Source organism: Necator americanus, chromosome III (genome assembly GCF_031761385.1).
Source record: "Necator americanus strain Aroian chromosome III, whole genome shotgun sequence".
Taxonomy (NCBI): Eukaryota; Metazoa; Nematoda; class Chromadorea; order Rhabditida; family Ancylostomatidae; genus Necator; species Necator americanus.
Genome location: NC_087373.1, coordinates 4,352,631 through 4,367,867, shown reverse-complemented (window position 1 = coordinate 4,367,867; position 15,237 = coordinate 4,352,631). Strand labels below are relative to the sequence as shown.

General features: G+C 39.0%; 1 protein-coding gene across 3 annotated transcripts in view; it reads right to left on the bottom strand.

The window, feature by feature from the left end:
* RB195_008594 (uncharacterized protein) overlaps positions 1–15,237 on the bottom strand; it is a gene marked incomplete at both ends in the record, with an annotated part of 41,154 nt that overhangs the window by 24,155 nt on the left and 1,762 nt on the right. For 2 of the 3 annotated variants that reach the window (XM_064195164.1, XM_064195165.1), the window contains 15 exons: positions 385–543; positions 612–790; positions 1,598–1,747; positions 2,798–2,909; positions 4,392–4,514; positions 5,796–5,866; positions 5,953–5,988; positions 6,046–6,055; positions 6,159–6,264; positions 7,719–7,841; positions 7,986–8,032; positions 8,554–8,599; positions 9,377–9,429; positions 9,522–9,573; positions 11,937–12,028. In XM_064195164.1, the coding sequence (XP_064046308.1) occupies positions 385–543; positions 612–790; positions 1,598–1,747; positions 2,798–2,909; positions 4,392–4,514; positions 5,796–5,866; positions 5,953–5,988; positions 6,046–6,055; positions 6,159–6,264; positions 7,719–7,841; positions 7,986–8,032; positions 8,554–8,599; positions 9,377–9,429; positions 9,522–9,573; positions 11,937–12,028 (1,359 nt within the window). Of the gene's footprint in view, positions 1–384; positions 544–611; positions 791–1,597; positions 1,748–2,797; positions 2,910–4,391; positions 4,515–5,795; positions 5,867–5,952; positions 6,056–6,158; positions 6,265–7,718; positions 7,842–7,985; positions 8,033–8,553; positions 8,600–9,376; positions 9,430–9,521; positions 9,574–11,936; positions 12,029–15,237 lie in introns of all 3 variants that reach the window. The other variant, XM_064195163.1, reaches the window with a different exon arrangement.

Genomic DNA, 15,237 nt, shown 5'->3' with positions numbered 1-15,237 from the left:
TATTATTATTATTATTATTATTATTTCAATAGCATAATAAAAAAAATAAAATAATAAACAAAATAGTGTAAAATCTATATAACATTATAGAATAATTTCAATAAGAATTCGTCAGTAGATCATACAATGGAAAATTCATGAAGTGGAAATACATTTCCACTCGTTCTCCGTATTGGAAATATTTGTCCAACTAACGACTAAGGTCCCACCACAACAGAGCACCATTTCACTAGGTTTGTTTTCACTAGGTCAGCAAGCCGAGCTGATAATATTGGATGAAAAAGGTTCTATTCCTATCATGTCATTTTCCCTAAGGGCAAATATAATGGGTTATACAATATAATGGGACAAATCTAATATAATGGGTCCCGAAACATATTTCACCTCTCCTGGATATGCTCTAATTTCAAAGCGATATACAGCAAGTTCTCCGCTTCTCTCCCATACTTTCGCCACATCCGCCGCATCGATGTCGGCTTTTTCTTCGTGTACCACTTCGTCTTGATGCCAAGAATGTCTTTCGGATTGACTTTTCAATTGTTCCTAAATGGAACAAATGTTTACTAGTTGATTCTAATGAAAAATCAGTAACTGCAAATAATTAATCTCACCAATTCTTTCTTCCTGAATATAGCTGCCATACTAGATCCAAGATAACTCCATTCAATATAATCGATAATTGTGGCTATAATAATGAAACGAATACTATCAAATGCAAGTGCAATGATAGAGGAACCAGGTGAAACGACGTCGTTATAAGCAAACAGTGTACCCATAGTGACGGAAGTTCCTGTAAAATTTAACAAAAATTGGGTGGAATACGAGAAAAAAAAATGTAAAATTCAAAATAATAGTAAGTAACGAATGAAATAATAATAAATAACAAGTAAAATAATAATACATGAATAATTAATAGTAATTGTAATACTAGACCAGAAAAGTGTTTACAGTGGATCACATCTACACATAAAAACACATCCATAGATCCGATAGCCTGACCCGGTGCTCCGACACCCCTCATTTTATGCGGTCAGCGAAGGGACCACTTAACTTTTGGACGGTTATCGAAAGGAGCCCTCCACTTTCAAGGATCACCCCACCAATCTGAGGTGGTACGGATTTCAGGTGGAGTATTCGTATATGGGATCGTAGATTATGGAGAGAAGGGTGATTCCGTTCATTTCTTCCTAATTGCCGTAGAAAACGGCCCGGAAGATACGGCTTCGGGCACACTACTGGCGCGCTCCAATCGATCCTTATAGAAAATAGCGCGCCAGAACGGTAGCCGTATCTTTCGGGCCCGTACCACCTCAGATTCGTGGGGTGATGCCTTTAAGCTACACTCAATGAGTTAGACTCACTTCAGTGGGGGGGAGAGGGGGGGGGGGGGGTGGGTTCACTTGAGGGGAGTCTGGCACCTCCCTACAGCACCTATGGAAATATCTCCATCCTGGAAACACTGTGTGAAAACACCCTGATCCTATCTACAACATTATGGAACATTTTTGCAATCGTCCTGATGACAATGTGTAAGCATCCTGACCTTATTAATAAGAAAGAATGTTCCGAAAAAAAAATAAAGACTAAAAAAATGTACCTCTCAAATCATAGTATGGATAGGATTGAAAGATATTTTTAAAGGCAGTAATAGGGTTCCAGTTATTGATACTAACAAGCCAATATCCTTCGTTTATTGGAGGTGAATATACACCAATGTATAAAAGTAGAATCCACAGTATTATCGCCACTGTAATTATCTGGATATTTTTTTCTCTGGATCTGGATTCACCTGGATTTCTTGGAACTTCTGCATTTTACTCCCGACGTTATGAACACTACATATAATCGCTATTATAACCAAATGATTGCTCTCTTACTGCCCACACCTACCTACAGCTGCAGTTTCAATCAAAGATCATCCGGAAGCTCCTAAGGAACTCCTATCACCTCTGGATAAGATGAAAATTGACTTATACAATGCATTGCAGATTTGAGGAACAGATTTCACAAAATAATCTTTCAACTTGAGTGAAGTGTGAAGAGAAAGAAATTTTGTTTTACCTTGAGACACACTAGACATCTTTTTTAGTGCACCACTGCTTTATGCGAATAAATAAATAAATAAAGCAAATAAATAAGAAAAAAAGTACTTAAAACAAACTCTAACGAGTCAAAATCAAAATGTAACGTGCAACTTTGCGCAGTTTTTCGACTGCTTTTTTAATAAAGTTCATAAATACCAAAGTCCTCCTTCTCATGAGATTCATTTTTAAAAAAATTATGGGCTTTTGCCGCTTCTCTGCGAGTAAATACTCAAAAAATATAATCAGATAGAAAGAAAAACAGCCAGCTAGTGTTTATATACTTCCACTGTTATCACTGAGATAAATATATAAATAAGTAAATAAATAAATAAAACAAAAATTAAATAAATAGAAAAATAGCCAAGAATTCTCTATTCAAAATTTTCCTTACCTCTTCGTTCTTTCGACTCGTGCTGAATCTGCGACGATAAAACTTAAATTTTAAAATTTTGAAGGAATAAATTAAAGACGTAGCTATTTGTTCCGTGCCGAAGAATTTGTTTTGGATACTACAATGCGCAGATCTATCGAATGATTTTTAGTTTATAACAGTAAACAGTAAACAACAATAAACAAAGCAATAAAAAAACAGTACAAATACGAGAAATTTCCCTGTCGAATATTAAAATTTTTCAGATCAGCAAATCTGAAGATCTAGCTTTCTTCCAGACTTTGTCTCTTAATCGGTTAACGTTCGTTCAAAGAAAACTCACATCTGATAGCACCTAGTGTAGATCGAATTACGGTGCCACAAAATGTTCCAAGTATGGCGGCATTTAAGCCAAGAAGTTCTAGTGCTATGAAAGTAACGTCGAGTGGAGCTTCCTTAATTGAAAAAAGTTTTAATTTGCATTTCAGCAGATCTACTTCAAATCAGCAGCATATCATGAATCTGACATGGTATGAATTTCTCATGGAAAGCTTCAATACGGGGTCAAAGATTGCGGAAAACCACCTGATTCCGCCTATTTCTCTGTGATCGTCGTAAGAAACGGCATGGAAATCGTTTTATTCCCTAAGAGGTGCGTTAGAATGCGCTTCCACGTACACGCTCCGTTCCCCTCAGCGGTTTATTCATTAGCTTAACTCGAATAGGCCGATGAGGAGATCTTATTAATCCTCCAAGGCTCGTTCGTTGAAGCGGTACGTGCACAAGGGTGGCGCGTTGCGTGTCCATGCTATCGTAAGAAAAAAAAACGGCGGCTTCTTGGGCTTCGGCATTTCACAGCGACTCCTTAGAGATGAGCAGAACAACCAGGTTTTCCTTAAAGCCATCACCTCACGAATCTGAGGTGGTATGAATTTCAGGTAGAGTATTCGTATACGGGTTAGTAGATTATGAAGAGGGGGATGATTCCGTCCATTTCTTCCTAATTGCCGCAAAAACCGGCCCGGAAGGTACTGCTTTGGGCGTTCTGGTGCACTATTTTCCACAAAGAGTTCGAATGGAGCGCGCCAGCCTTGCGCACGCGCCGTACCTTCCGGGCCGTTTTTACGGCAATTAGGGAGAAATGGACGGAATCACCTCCTTCTCCATAATCTACTATCCCGTATACGAATACTCCACCTGAAATCCGTCAGATTTGTGGGGTGATACCTTTAATCTACGACCGTGTATAGAAGCTTTCATGGAGAATCCATACCGCGTCAGATTCGTGGTATGTGCTGCCTTTATAGACGTGTATCGCGAAACTAAAGATGATGGAATCTCCCCAAGAACAGTATAAGTATAATTCGGGAGTATGTGATATGCCTTCAGCATGACCGTGCTCAATTCTCCCTAGTAATCCAAAAAAGGTGCCTGTAACAGCTCTGTGTGATCCCATGTCTCCTAACATGCAACTTATTTATTTATGATAGAACGCTGGTAACTTCGTCGTCTTCCATTATCCTTTGTATGCTCAGGTAGAGGAAATCGCCCAGGTCTGTCTCACATCCCAGATTTCCCAGATAAATTAGAGGGGATTGATCCAGGTCATTCTCATACCCGTAAACTACATCCTACTTCAATGTAATCGTAGAGGAGGGATTCCGTCATCATCAACTTCGTGAGGTACCACAGAATTTAGTATTGTAGAAGGAGAAGAAGAAGAACAAGATGAACAAGACGAAGTCCTCTCGAAGATTCCAGGGACAGTCCGCCAAAAAAAACCCGCAGAGATGGATTTTAATCTACGGATTCATAGAGATTTCTTTTTGCGATGTTTCATCTACACCTTTAAAGTCATTACATAAGATTAATGTTTGAGAATTTTCTAAAAACGAGGATCAGCTGAGATTCTTTCCTATAAAATACTCATTTCTTACCTCATCGAGTGACAATGGAATAATAAAAACTAGAAAAAGGCTAATAAATGTTTTTATATAATTCCCAATAATAGATGTTAGTAACAATGCCAACTTCGGTACGCTCATAACGATTAGAAAATCCTGGAAAAAAGAACTATTGTAATGCTATTGCAACACGATCACTGACGTTAATAGATCTTAGGAAAAATTTTGTCACCGAAAATTAAAAAAAAAGAAAGATTATTTTAATACATTTATATACTTCCAAATTATTAATTGTTTAGTCCATTTTTTTGATTTTTTTAGGGGATTTTTAAGAAAAAAAAGCATTCAAGAGCAATTTTGGGATGCTAGTTCCCTTCAACTCCTATCCAGAACTCTAATAGTAAAAGCGCACAATTCAAAATTGAAATAAGTCTCGTACTAGTAGATTTTTTCCTGGACATAGCTCAACTCGTCAACATAAATGATGCAGTTGGAGGAATTTACTAGAGTCGTACTAGTAATTTGGTTCAAGAATTACGGATATCATGGAGATTTATAGCTACGGTTGTTTAATTACCAAAGAGCTAATTTCAACGCGAGTGCTCCTCCAGATTGAGCTAAGTTCAATTAAATATGAAATGATCACATAAATCCACGTTCATTACCCACACTCTAACCTGTCGACTCTAATTAAATTGATTTAGGCTATTGTACGTCATCGACGCTTCCAATCCTGTAATTTTTTTTTGCTCCTATTTTCATCCTCTATTACCTCCTAGCTACCAGAACAAGTGAGTGTTACAGTTTCAAAACAATTGAGTGAGTTGTCTCGAGCTTATTGATTTTTCTCAGCAATTCAGGAAGTCGTTAATTGATTTTATTGATTAACATTTTGCAAATCGCATTCTTCAAACTCTCATTATGTCGAAGCTCATTGGGTTTATTTTTGTTTTTTTTTTCGAAGTTATAGTAAGTATAATATTGTATTTTTTCGTAGTTTTAGTAAGTCTAATATTGTTTTTTTCCGCTGGATTCTAGAAATCCTTGAATTTTTACTTTTTTTTCTTCGTAGTTCTAGTAAGTCTAATATTGTTTTTTTTCCTAATTTCCAGAAATCCTTGTCTTTGTTTTTTTCCGTAGTTTTAGTAACTCTCATATTGTTTTTTCCTTGGTCTCCAGAAATCCAAGTACTTTTGTTTTTTTCGTAGTTTTAGTAACTCTTATATTGTTTTTTCTTTGATTTTCAGAAACACTTGTATTTTTTTCGTAGTTTTAAGTCTAATATTGTTTTTTACTTGATCTCATCAAATTCTTGATCCTTGGAGATCATAGCACAAATTTCTAGGAGATGTTAGGACTAGTCTGACAATCCACAAAATAACTATGGGACCATAGCTGATTTCAGCTGTCCGTGAAAATTCAACTACGCTCACTCACCTTCATTTCTGCGTCTGATACAACATTGTATGTGACAAATAGAACTATGAACGAGATGACAATAAGAGCGCCTTAAAGAATAAAAATAATAATAAGAAAATTAGAAAAAAATGCAATAAGATTATACAAAGTATAATAAATAGAAATATCAACGCACAAGTTTGAAACAAAAACGTTCTCTCGAATTTCCGTTCTGATTTTGTGAAACTTATCGGTTTTAAGAAAATACTAGTAGTTTCAGCATTCATACCTTCCAATGGCTGAAATATAAGGTTATAAAATTCTCGAAATTTTTCTTAGCAATATTCGTTGTTATTTTCATGATCACATGTAATTTAGAACGATTTTCGTTATAGGAAATACCTGTTGAACACCGCGGAGAAATCCTGCGATAACACAACGATGAGCCTCCAAATCATTTGTCGTCAAATAATTCGTTGTGTCCCTTAGATCAACCTGTTCTGTCTCACTGCAAAAAAAAGTAACTTTATTTAGAAGGAAATCTAAATCTTCTGAAACAATCTTTACAATTTTTTTTCCAAAATTTATTATTTTTCATGTAATAATTTTCCTAACATTCTCATAAGGAATCCCAACTACCAAAACAAACACTTTCGTGTTTGCTAGTGAAAAGATAAAATCTCTTGCATATCAAATCACTTGAGATACGTCCGGGTTTTACTGGAATTCGTAATCGTTGAAGTTTTGGAACGCATGTTGGCTTCGACAATGACTTGCAGGGGCTAGCCGATGTGTTAAGTCAGTGTTTTTATCCTCCCAGACAAGTCAGACACCACTTTATCAAGGATCGAAGAGGGATTGGTGGAAGGGTTTGGTTGGCACTGGGGCAGTTTCGAACCATTGACCGTACAGCTACAATGGACCTATTGCGGACTGCGCTACACCCGCCCTTGTTTACTAATATATTTGAAAAATTCGAGAATTTCGTTTAAGAAGAACTCAAATATTCCCTTGAAGAGCGTCTAATCTATTATGAAAAAACTGAGGAGTTGAGACAAATACGAAAAAATAAAAGAAATCGTATTTTTCTTATCTCACATGTCAAAACTAGATTCTACCCAATCAACGCAACTCTCTGGAAGAAAAGATGATTTTTTTTTTTGGGGGGGGGGCTGAAAATTTGCTCTACTGGAGTACTTATTGTACCGGTATTGATAGCTAACAGTTTCAAACCATATCATTCTCACCCTACGCAATAACGGTCGTTATTTTCTTCTAGAAGAAGAAACAGCATTATGTGAGGAAATTTTCTCGTTTACGAGTTTTTCGCTGATTATTGTTGGTTTGAATACAGTGTTTTTTAATGGATCTCAAATAAGCTTCTGGGAATAGGCTACGTTCAAATCGTTACGTACTTCCACTTCGGATCGACCAAGGCAGACAAAATGTTGATTGGTCTTATGTTGACCCGAGAAAAATCAATATCCTCCTAAAAACTACATATATGACAGAGGTACACGTTCTGGACTCGCTTCTAGCAGAAACATCAGTGGAAAAAATCTGGCACAGGTCTCAACTATCGCTTAATCTTTCAGGAAAGCATGCAGAAATGTTAAATCCTATACACGCTAACTAGAAACTCGGTGTGCACACGGCTGGCGCGCTCCAATCGAACTCGTCGTAGAAAATAGCGCGCCGGAGGCGGTATCTTACGGGCAGTTTTTTACGGCAATTAGGAAGAAATGGACGGAATCACCCTTCTCTCCATAATCTACGATCCCCTATATGAAAATTCCACCTGAAATCCGTACCACCTCAGATTCGTGGGGTGATGCCTTTAAAGTATTGGAAGGTCGGATTTGGGTCTAAAGATCTCATGGCATCTCAGATCACCAAAGTCGGCTGATATCTACATATACAGCAATCTGTTCTTTTATTCCAGATACAGTACTGATAGGTTACCTTGTTAAAAGTGCTTTCAAATCCATGATGTCCTGTAGCGAAGGGACTGTAGCGTGTAAAACGTATGATAGTGAATCTTTGGTCAAAGATTTGAATTCGACACCAACAACAGATGAATTGTAACTGGAAGAAGGAAGATGGAAGAGTTGTAAATTTTTGAAATGAAAAGAAAAGAAACATTTAAATTTTTTTACAGGATGAACCCAATATTCAAAACAAAAGAAAAACGGAATGTAATACTTGAGATTGACGAAAAAAAAAACTCACGACTTTGTCATATTCGTCGTGTCGGACTGTTTTGACGTGGAATTTTTCTGAAGTCGAAAAATCTTTCAAAACGAAACTGTTATCCTTGCGGATCTAATTTAAAAGGAGGAAGAATCTAGCGTTAAGGAAAAATAAAATAAAATAATAATAATGATAGAATGATGTAAATAAGATCAAGGATAAAGGACAAAGTGTTTGGTGTTAATCAATCCGTTTAGAATGCGTCACCGCATCCATTTCGATTCAGAAACATATGAAATTTAGGAACGAAACGTGCGTCTACCGACTGTGTGCCTAATATATTTGAACAAATATTTAGTAGAACCATTTATGACCGATCAAAATCACTTTTTTACGCAAATATCTTAGGCACAAACTATTCCCAACTTTCCATTACAAACATTAGTCGCATAGCCTTCGGATCACCATAGAACGAAAGTTCTGGAATCTCCATGAAGAAAATGAGGTGAGATTCTATTTTTAGGTCTTTCGCTCATAATTTCATGCACCAAAATAAATTCATAATTTAGAAGGAAGGAACAACAAGAACGAGAATTATTTGACTTACTGTGTAATTTGAAGACCCATCTTGTGATCCATTTTTCTCCTTGGCGCTGAATCGAATACTTTTATACCTTACCAATACTATTTACAATATTTTTAAAATAAATCAGCTGTTTCCTGACCAAAACAATGTTGTGACTTTCTAGTAATTATCGTTCTAGTAAAAGGTTCCTCTATTCCTCTACTTAAATTATTACATCTCTACTCTTTCAACAGTTCTTTAAATTTCCCCAAAAATAATTATTCTAATAATTAATAACAGAAGGAGGAAGAGTGAGGTAATAGAGGGAGGAATGCTGAAAAACTCATACTTCGTTCGATTCGTTTGATTCTAGGAAATGATCATGATTTAATGTCGGCGCCAAAATTCTTCAACCAAGTGACCGTGACGCGTCTGCCAAGGGGCGCGTCACCTCTGAGCTTCACGTGCACTCAATCTCACCACAATCGGATACGTTTAGTGATCGTTCAGTTGAAAGAAATTCGGAATGGACTGCGGATTATTCTCTGTCTATTAGCTCTTTCCCATCTTTATTTCCTGGTTTCTGATATTTTCTCATAATCCATATTAATACACATAAGAAACTCATTTCAAAGAACCGAATAAAACCCGAACGTTCGTATGAAAACACGAATATTCGAAAGTTCGAGCATTTTCTTGGTTCATTCGAATACACAAGAACATGAAAAATATTGATATTCGCAGAATATCAATCTTTCAGAAATTCGTGAAAAAAATACAACTGTGAACTCTTACTAGTTTTATCCTGAATTTGTTTTCCTACCGTACCTGGTTTTCTATGCACGAAATAAATACTGTGGCATACCGTTTACTCAGTTCTGCATACATCTCTTCAACATTGCTGAAATTCCGTCGCAACTGAAAGAAAAACGTGTTGAAAATTTAAAAAAATGTGCCATTTAATAGAGCATTCATAAAATAAATATGGAACATTTGATGAAGAAACCCACCAATGTTGTCTGTTCGAGAAATTTTTCAATTTCCAGATGTTGAGATCTTATCCTGAAAATGTGAAAAATGGTTTTGAAGTTCGTTAGCTCCCGGATGTAACAACGTTTTTGGTAGGAAAGGAGAACAATCTCAATCAACAGGAAATAACCTGCTGCATAATTTAGCAAATTTTCCCATTCTCTGCTATCTGCTAAACAGATACCGCAGAAAAAAGTCAGCAGAAAAAAATGTGTGCAATTTTTCCACGTGCACGAGGCCCACGGTACAAATGATGATTGCAAGGAAAATTCTCTCAAGAATCCACTGAAATTCCAGAAACCTGCTCATGTTCGACTGTCTTTGAATGTAAAAAAATATCTAAGAACCTTTTTCTAACTGGGCAATCTCTAACTTCCGTCATTTATTACCCATTGTATGAATGTGTGTTAAATGTCTGCTATGTTTTTAAATTTTTTTTAAAATTATCATATGAAAACTAAAATTTAAATTTTTTAAAAATGTCTGCTATTTTTTAAGTGCCCGAAGCCATAACACAAATGATGGCAATAAAAATTCTTTCAAAAATCCAAAGGAACTCTCAGAACCCTTTTATAACTGGAAATTCTCTAGCTTTTCTCATTTCTCACCCACTGTATAAAAGTGCGTTTGTCTAACTTTGCTACTACTATGTTACAACTACTTTCTGGCTATAAATTTATTCTATATTATTATTATTCCATTAGCTCCATTCTTATTAACTCAAAAATAACTTCCTTCCAGTCTCAGCTAGAGCTAGGTAAGCTTAGTAAGACTGAGAAAGGATTAATTTCCGTCAGAACTAGCATTGATTTTAATCCATTTTCCTGGATGTTGTCCATCAAATTGTCTTCAAAAGTGATTTGAAGGAATCACAAAATGATAATTTTGATGGCACTAAGATACATCCATTCTAGCTCCCCCCTCCCCTCCCGTGTTTTGTGTTAAAGTGCCTCAATGATATATATTCAGATATTCTTTTCAACCTAAACAATATTTGGGTCATGTCGTAGGACATGCTTAAAGGCATCACCCACCGAATCTGAGGTGGCACGGATTTCCGCTGATTTGTTATCTTTGTCCGTAGTTTCTTCGTTTGCTATTATTTACTCATTGTTACACGTGCACTATTACAAAGAATTAAAAAGAAATTAGCAAAACAGAGCTTATAAGAGGGCCTTTCACCTTCTATAGAAGGTGATTGACCTATTCCACCATGAGAAGGACTGCACCAGTTTTCACTGGCAGAAAAAAACAAGCAGGGGATTTTCGCCTGTTTTTGATCCGAAGAAAAGATAGTTTCCTTTATTGGGGCGCCATGGCTGTGAATTAATTAATTAGTTAACTAGTTAAGCTACATGAATGTAATGATAAATGACGGATCTCAGGCTGATGTCACGTCACAAAATCGCTTCAAGCACCAGATCCAGAGAGACCCACACTGACGCGCTTATAAAATTCCAAGAGAAACACTTGAATGAAATGCCAGAAAAAAAAGGTTAGAATATTCGGGAAACCCATTCAATTCATTATCTCAATCATTCCTTTTTTAGAACGTTCTCGATTCTTTCTTCTCGTGTAGAACGCAGCTGAGGCTCCCCCGTCAACCCACACTCTTTCGCTTCCTTCGCAGTTCATCTACGCGCACTCCGTTCTCACACTCTTTCGCCAGTAGTGCAAAAAAAATGTGAGAAGAAAATTTCCGCGGTTATATTCGACGAAACTTTCAAATGCAAATTAAGGTCATTATGATTACCATTAATTAAGAAGCTTAAACCCATCATCCCACGAATCCTGGGGGGTGCGGGTTTCGGGTGGGTTATGCCAACACGAGGTCGTAGATTGTGGTGAAGAGGCTGATTGCGTTCGTCTCTTCCTAATCGCCGTAAAAAAACAGCCCAGAAGATGACTCTTCGAGCGTTCCAGGGCGTATTTTCTACAACGAGTTCGATTGGAGCGCGCCAGCCTTGTGCACACAACGCAGTTTTTTCATTCCGGACCGTTTTTTGCGGCAATTAGGAAGAAATGGACGGAATCACCCTTCTCCCCATAATCTACAAGCCCATATAGGCATATCCCATTTGAAACCCGTACCACCCCAGATTCGTGGGGTGATGCCTTTAACAAGCAACAATACAGAGGGTAAAAATTCATTAAGACACCAAAAATTCAGATAGGGAACGAAACTGAACGAACGAACCCGTTACGCGCTAACTATTTATGTTTAAAAAAAACCAGAGGTAACGGTAAGTGTTCGGATTCATTTAGTCGCCGAAGAAACCTTGATCCTGGTGCTGCATGGATTACAGCACCACTGTTCCGCAACGACAACATGCTCTCCGCATCCTTGCTAGATGTTCTATTGACATAAAGAACAAATATAATAAACATAAACTCACACGTAAGGAAAATCTACTTCTGTACAATGATTTCCTCTAATCTCCATCGTAGGATGGATTTCAAAGTTTTGCGTACTATTGTAAGCAGGCACCTAAAAGAATTAATGGGAAATTCTAAAGAATTTCTCGAGAAATCCTAGCTTTCTGGTCATTCAGGCTTATCTTTCCAGCCATATTTTTTTCCATAAACCAGGTTTCTATTTTCGAAAAAAAAATCGTGTTGGTTTCGTTTCGGATGTAGGGTTTTTCTGGGATTTATACCATTTTCTCCGTATCTCTTCTGCTTTTCATTCTCATAGTGATTTCGAACAGCTAAACATTGTCGCTCTTCAGTTAGGAACCTGGGAGTTGTAGGTACTCTATCTCCAACGTTGCAGCTCTAGATTGCATAGAAGTACATAGTAACAAGTAGTAGTAACTGAGCTCACTCTCGGATGGGCTGATATCTCTGATACACCCATTTTGAGACGAAAAACTAGTAAGCGCTTAAAGGCATCATCCCACGAATCTGAGGTGGTACGGATTTCAAGTAGAGTATTCTTATACGGGACAGTAGATCATGGAGAGGGGGTGATTCCGTCCATTTCTTCCTAATTGCCGTAAAAACGGTCCGGAAGATGCGGTGCGTGCACAAGGCCGGCGCGCTCAAATCGAACTCGTTGTAGAAAATAGCGCTCCGGAACGCTCGAACCCGTATCTTCCAGGCCGTTTTTTACGGCAATTAGGAAGAAATGGACGGAATCACCCAGCTATCCATACACTACGATCCCGTATACGAATACTCCACCTGAAATCTGTACCACCTCAGATGGTGATACCTTTAATCAGTTACTCCGTGACCAGTGCCGAGAAATTACTTGGGCTATCATCTTAGCGATGATGGTCACTCATCGTGACCTCACTGCAACTCAAGTACTTTATTGACGTGGCTTTTTTTGTTGTAACTCTTGGTATGAATGGAGTATAATTTTGCTTTCGTTGGTACCGTGTGATCGTCTATCTGCGGCAGTATAGTTTCAGCTGAATCACTTATTTATTGGATTGATATCGGCCAAAATCTCAGGAGTCTCTGCACATAAAATGTACCATTGTTGGAACACCATCGTGAATTTCACAGCACCACCGCTGAAAAGCACTAAAAAGCACTGCGTGTTACGCACTAGGTAGGCAAAATAGCGTACAATCGGCTCTACATGCCCGTAAATACATGAAATTCTAGCGTTTTCTCCAATATCCACATTGGCTCTACTTGGAGAACAACTGGTACCACCAGGAAGCTATCTGTGGTCCATGTGTGTCATCAGCGTCCACACAGGCATCACCCGCAGTAATTTCCACGGACTGCATCTTTTTTCGCAAAAGTTCTCCTAGCTCTCCGATGTAACACGGCACCAGAGCACCAAATGTTCTGTTCTCGTTCTGAGTCGCCTAGTCCCAGAACGATACGAAATTTCACATATCTCTGGATGTTTGTACGTCATGACAAGTCAACCACGCTACCAAATAAGTACAAGTAGGCGTCGAAACGACCTGAATCCTGGTGCAATTGCGTAAGCGACTGTACCCGAACTGAGAAGGTGGAGCTAGCTGGTGTGATCGAGGTAGGATCCTTACTCACTTCTGTAGATCTGATTGCTGTACGCGAGGGTCCCATCTCGATCGCAACCCCTAGCTTCACCGCTCCACTTCCTGGAATCGAGGTGGGACCATGGTGAACTGCAGAAATGATTGGCGATAGCGAGGATCCTTGCACGATCCCAACCGCTACTCTCTACCACGACGCTTCGAGCGCAGCCGCCTGCGCAACTGCCCGTGTTTCATGTCGTTTTGGGCCAAGTATTTCTCTTTTTTTTCTAATTTCTTAGCGCGAGGATGGTAAAATATGGATTATTGCTGCGATTTTGTACGAGAGAACTTGCGGCAGGAAGTAAACTACAATCAGAAATATGAAGATTTCCTATCCTTCCCCCTATGTTTTCATCTAATACTATCCGGCATAGCATCTGTCAGCGACAACGATTGGAGACCGCGAGGAGCACAGAAAATGAGATGCATCCTGCCCACAATCAATTTTCATAGAGGAGAAATTCGGCTCCTCAATTCTTAGAAATAACGTCACCTTCACCGGGACATGGCGGTACCTCAACAACCGTTTTTTTTTTTTCTCCTCTAATCCTTTCCTCTTCTGAAGCAAGTCATTTCCTTTCCCTCCTTCTGCGTCACCGAACCTCTTAGTAACAAGCGGAATTAGAAGTTCTCATATCGTAATTTCAATTCCTAGAAAAGGAGGGCTTTTCTACTAGCAACAATTATTTGACTTCTAAATTCTATTATCGAACGGTTACGTAAGAAGCTATCAGACTCCATGAACCCTACTACCCGGCGGATTTTGTAGACGTCGTAATTTACCACGAACCATACCAAAAAGAGGGCGGGTGTAGCGCAGTACGTAAGAGGTCCGTTGTCGTCGCACGGTTGATGGTTCGAAACCGCGTTAGTGTGAACTAAGCCCTTCATCCCTTCGAGATCGTGGTACCAGACTTGTCTAGGAGGATAACGCTCAACGATTACGAATTACAGTTAAAAGCGTTGGCGCATCCCGAGAAGATTGATACATCAATGACTATGTCCTTTAATATAACAAGGCAAGGCAAAATTCTGAAAACGGCTCCAGTTTCACAGCAAGCCCTTATGCGGCAGCATGCCAGAAGGTACTCACACGTCGTCTGCTACAGTGAGCACCGACGTCCTGGCAAGAGTGCAAGGTTGCTGTTGAGAGCGCATCCCGTTGTGCTCCTGAAAAACTGCGATGGCCTCGCGCGCGGCCTGTAGTCACCTCCATCTAACTCTGCTCACGAAATGCGGAATTCCGCAGGCGCAGTTTAAAGGCAGCATACCACGAATCTGGGGTGGTAAGGATTTCAGGTGGAGAATCCGTATACGGGTCGTAGATTATGGAGACCGGAGTGGTTCCGCTCATCTCTCCCTGAATCACTGCAAACAGCCGACCCCTGAATGCTGTTTTGTACGATGCCTTCTGTTGCAGCGCGCCACCCTTGCACGCGTAGCGTCCCTTACTGTCTGCCGGGGCAGTCCGAAGTGATTTTCGGCGAATCGCAGCGCGGAGGCGGCGCAAGGGGTGGAGTGCTGCGATAGATGGCGTCGTAGAACACAGCATTTTGGAAGCGGCTGTTTACAGTAATGCAGGGAGAGATGAGCGGAACCACCCCAGTTTCAATAATCTACGACCCCGTATACGGATACTCCACCTGAAATCCGCACCACCTCAGATCCCCGGTAT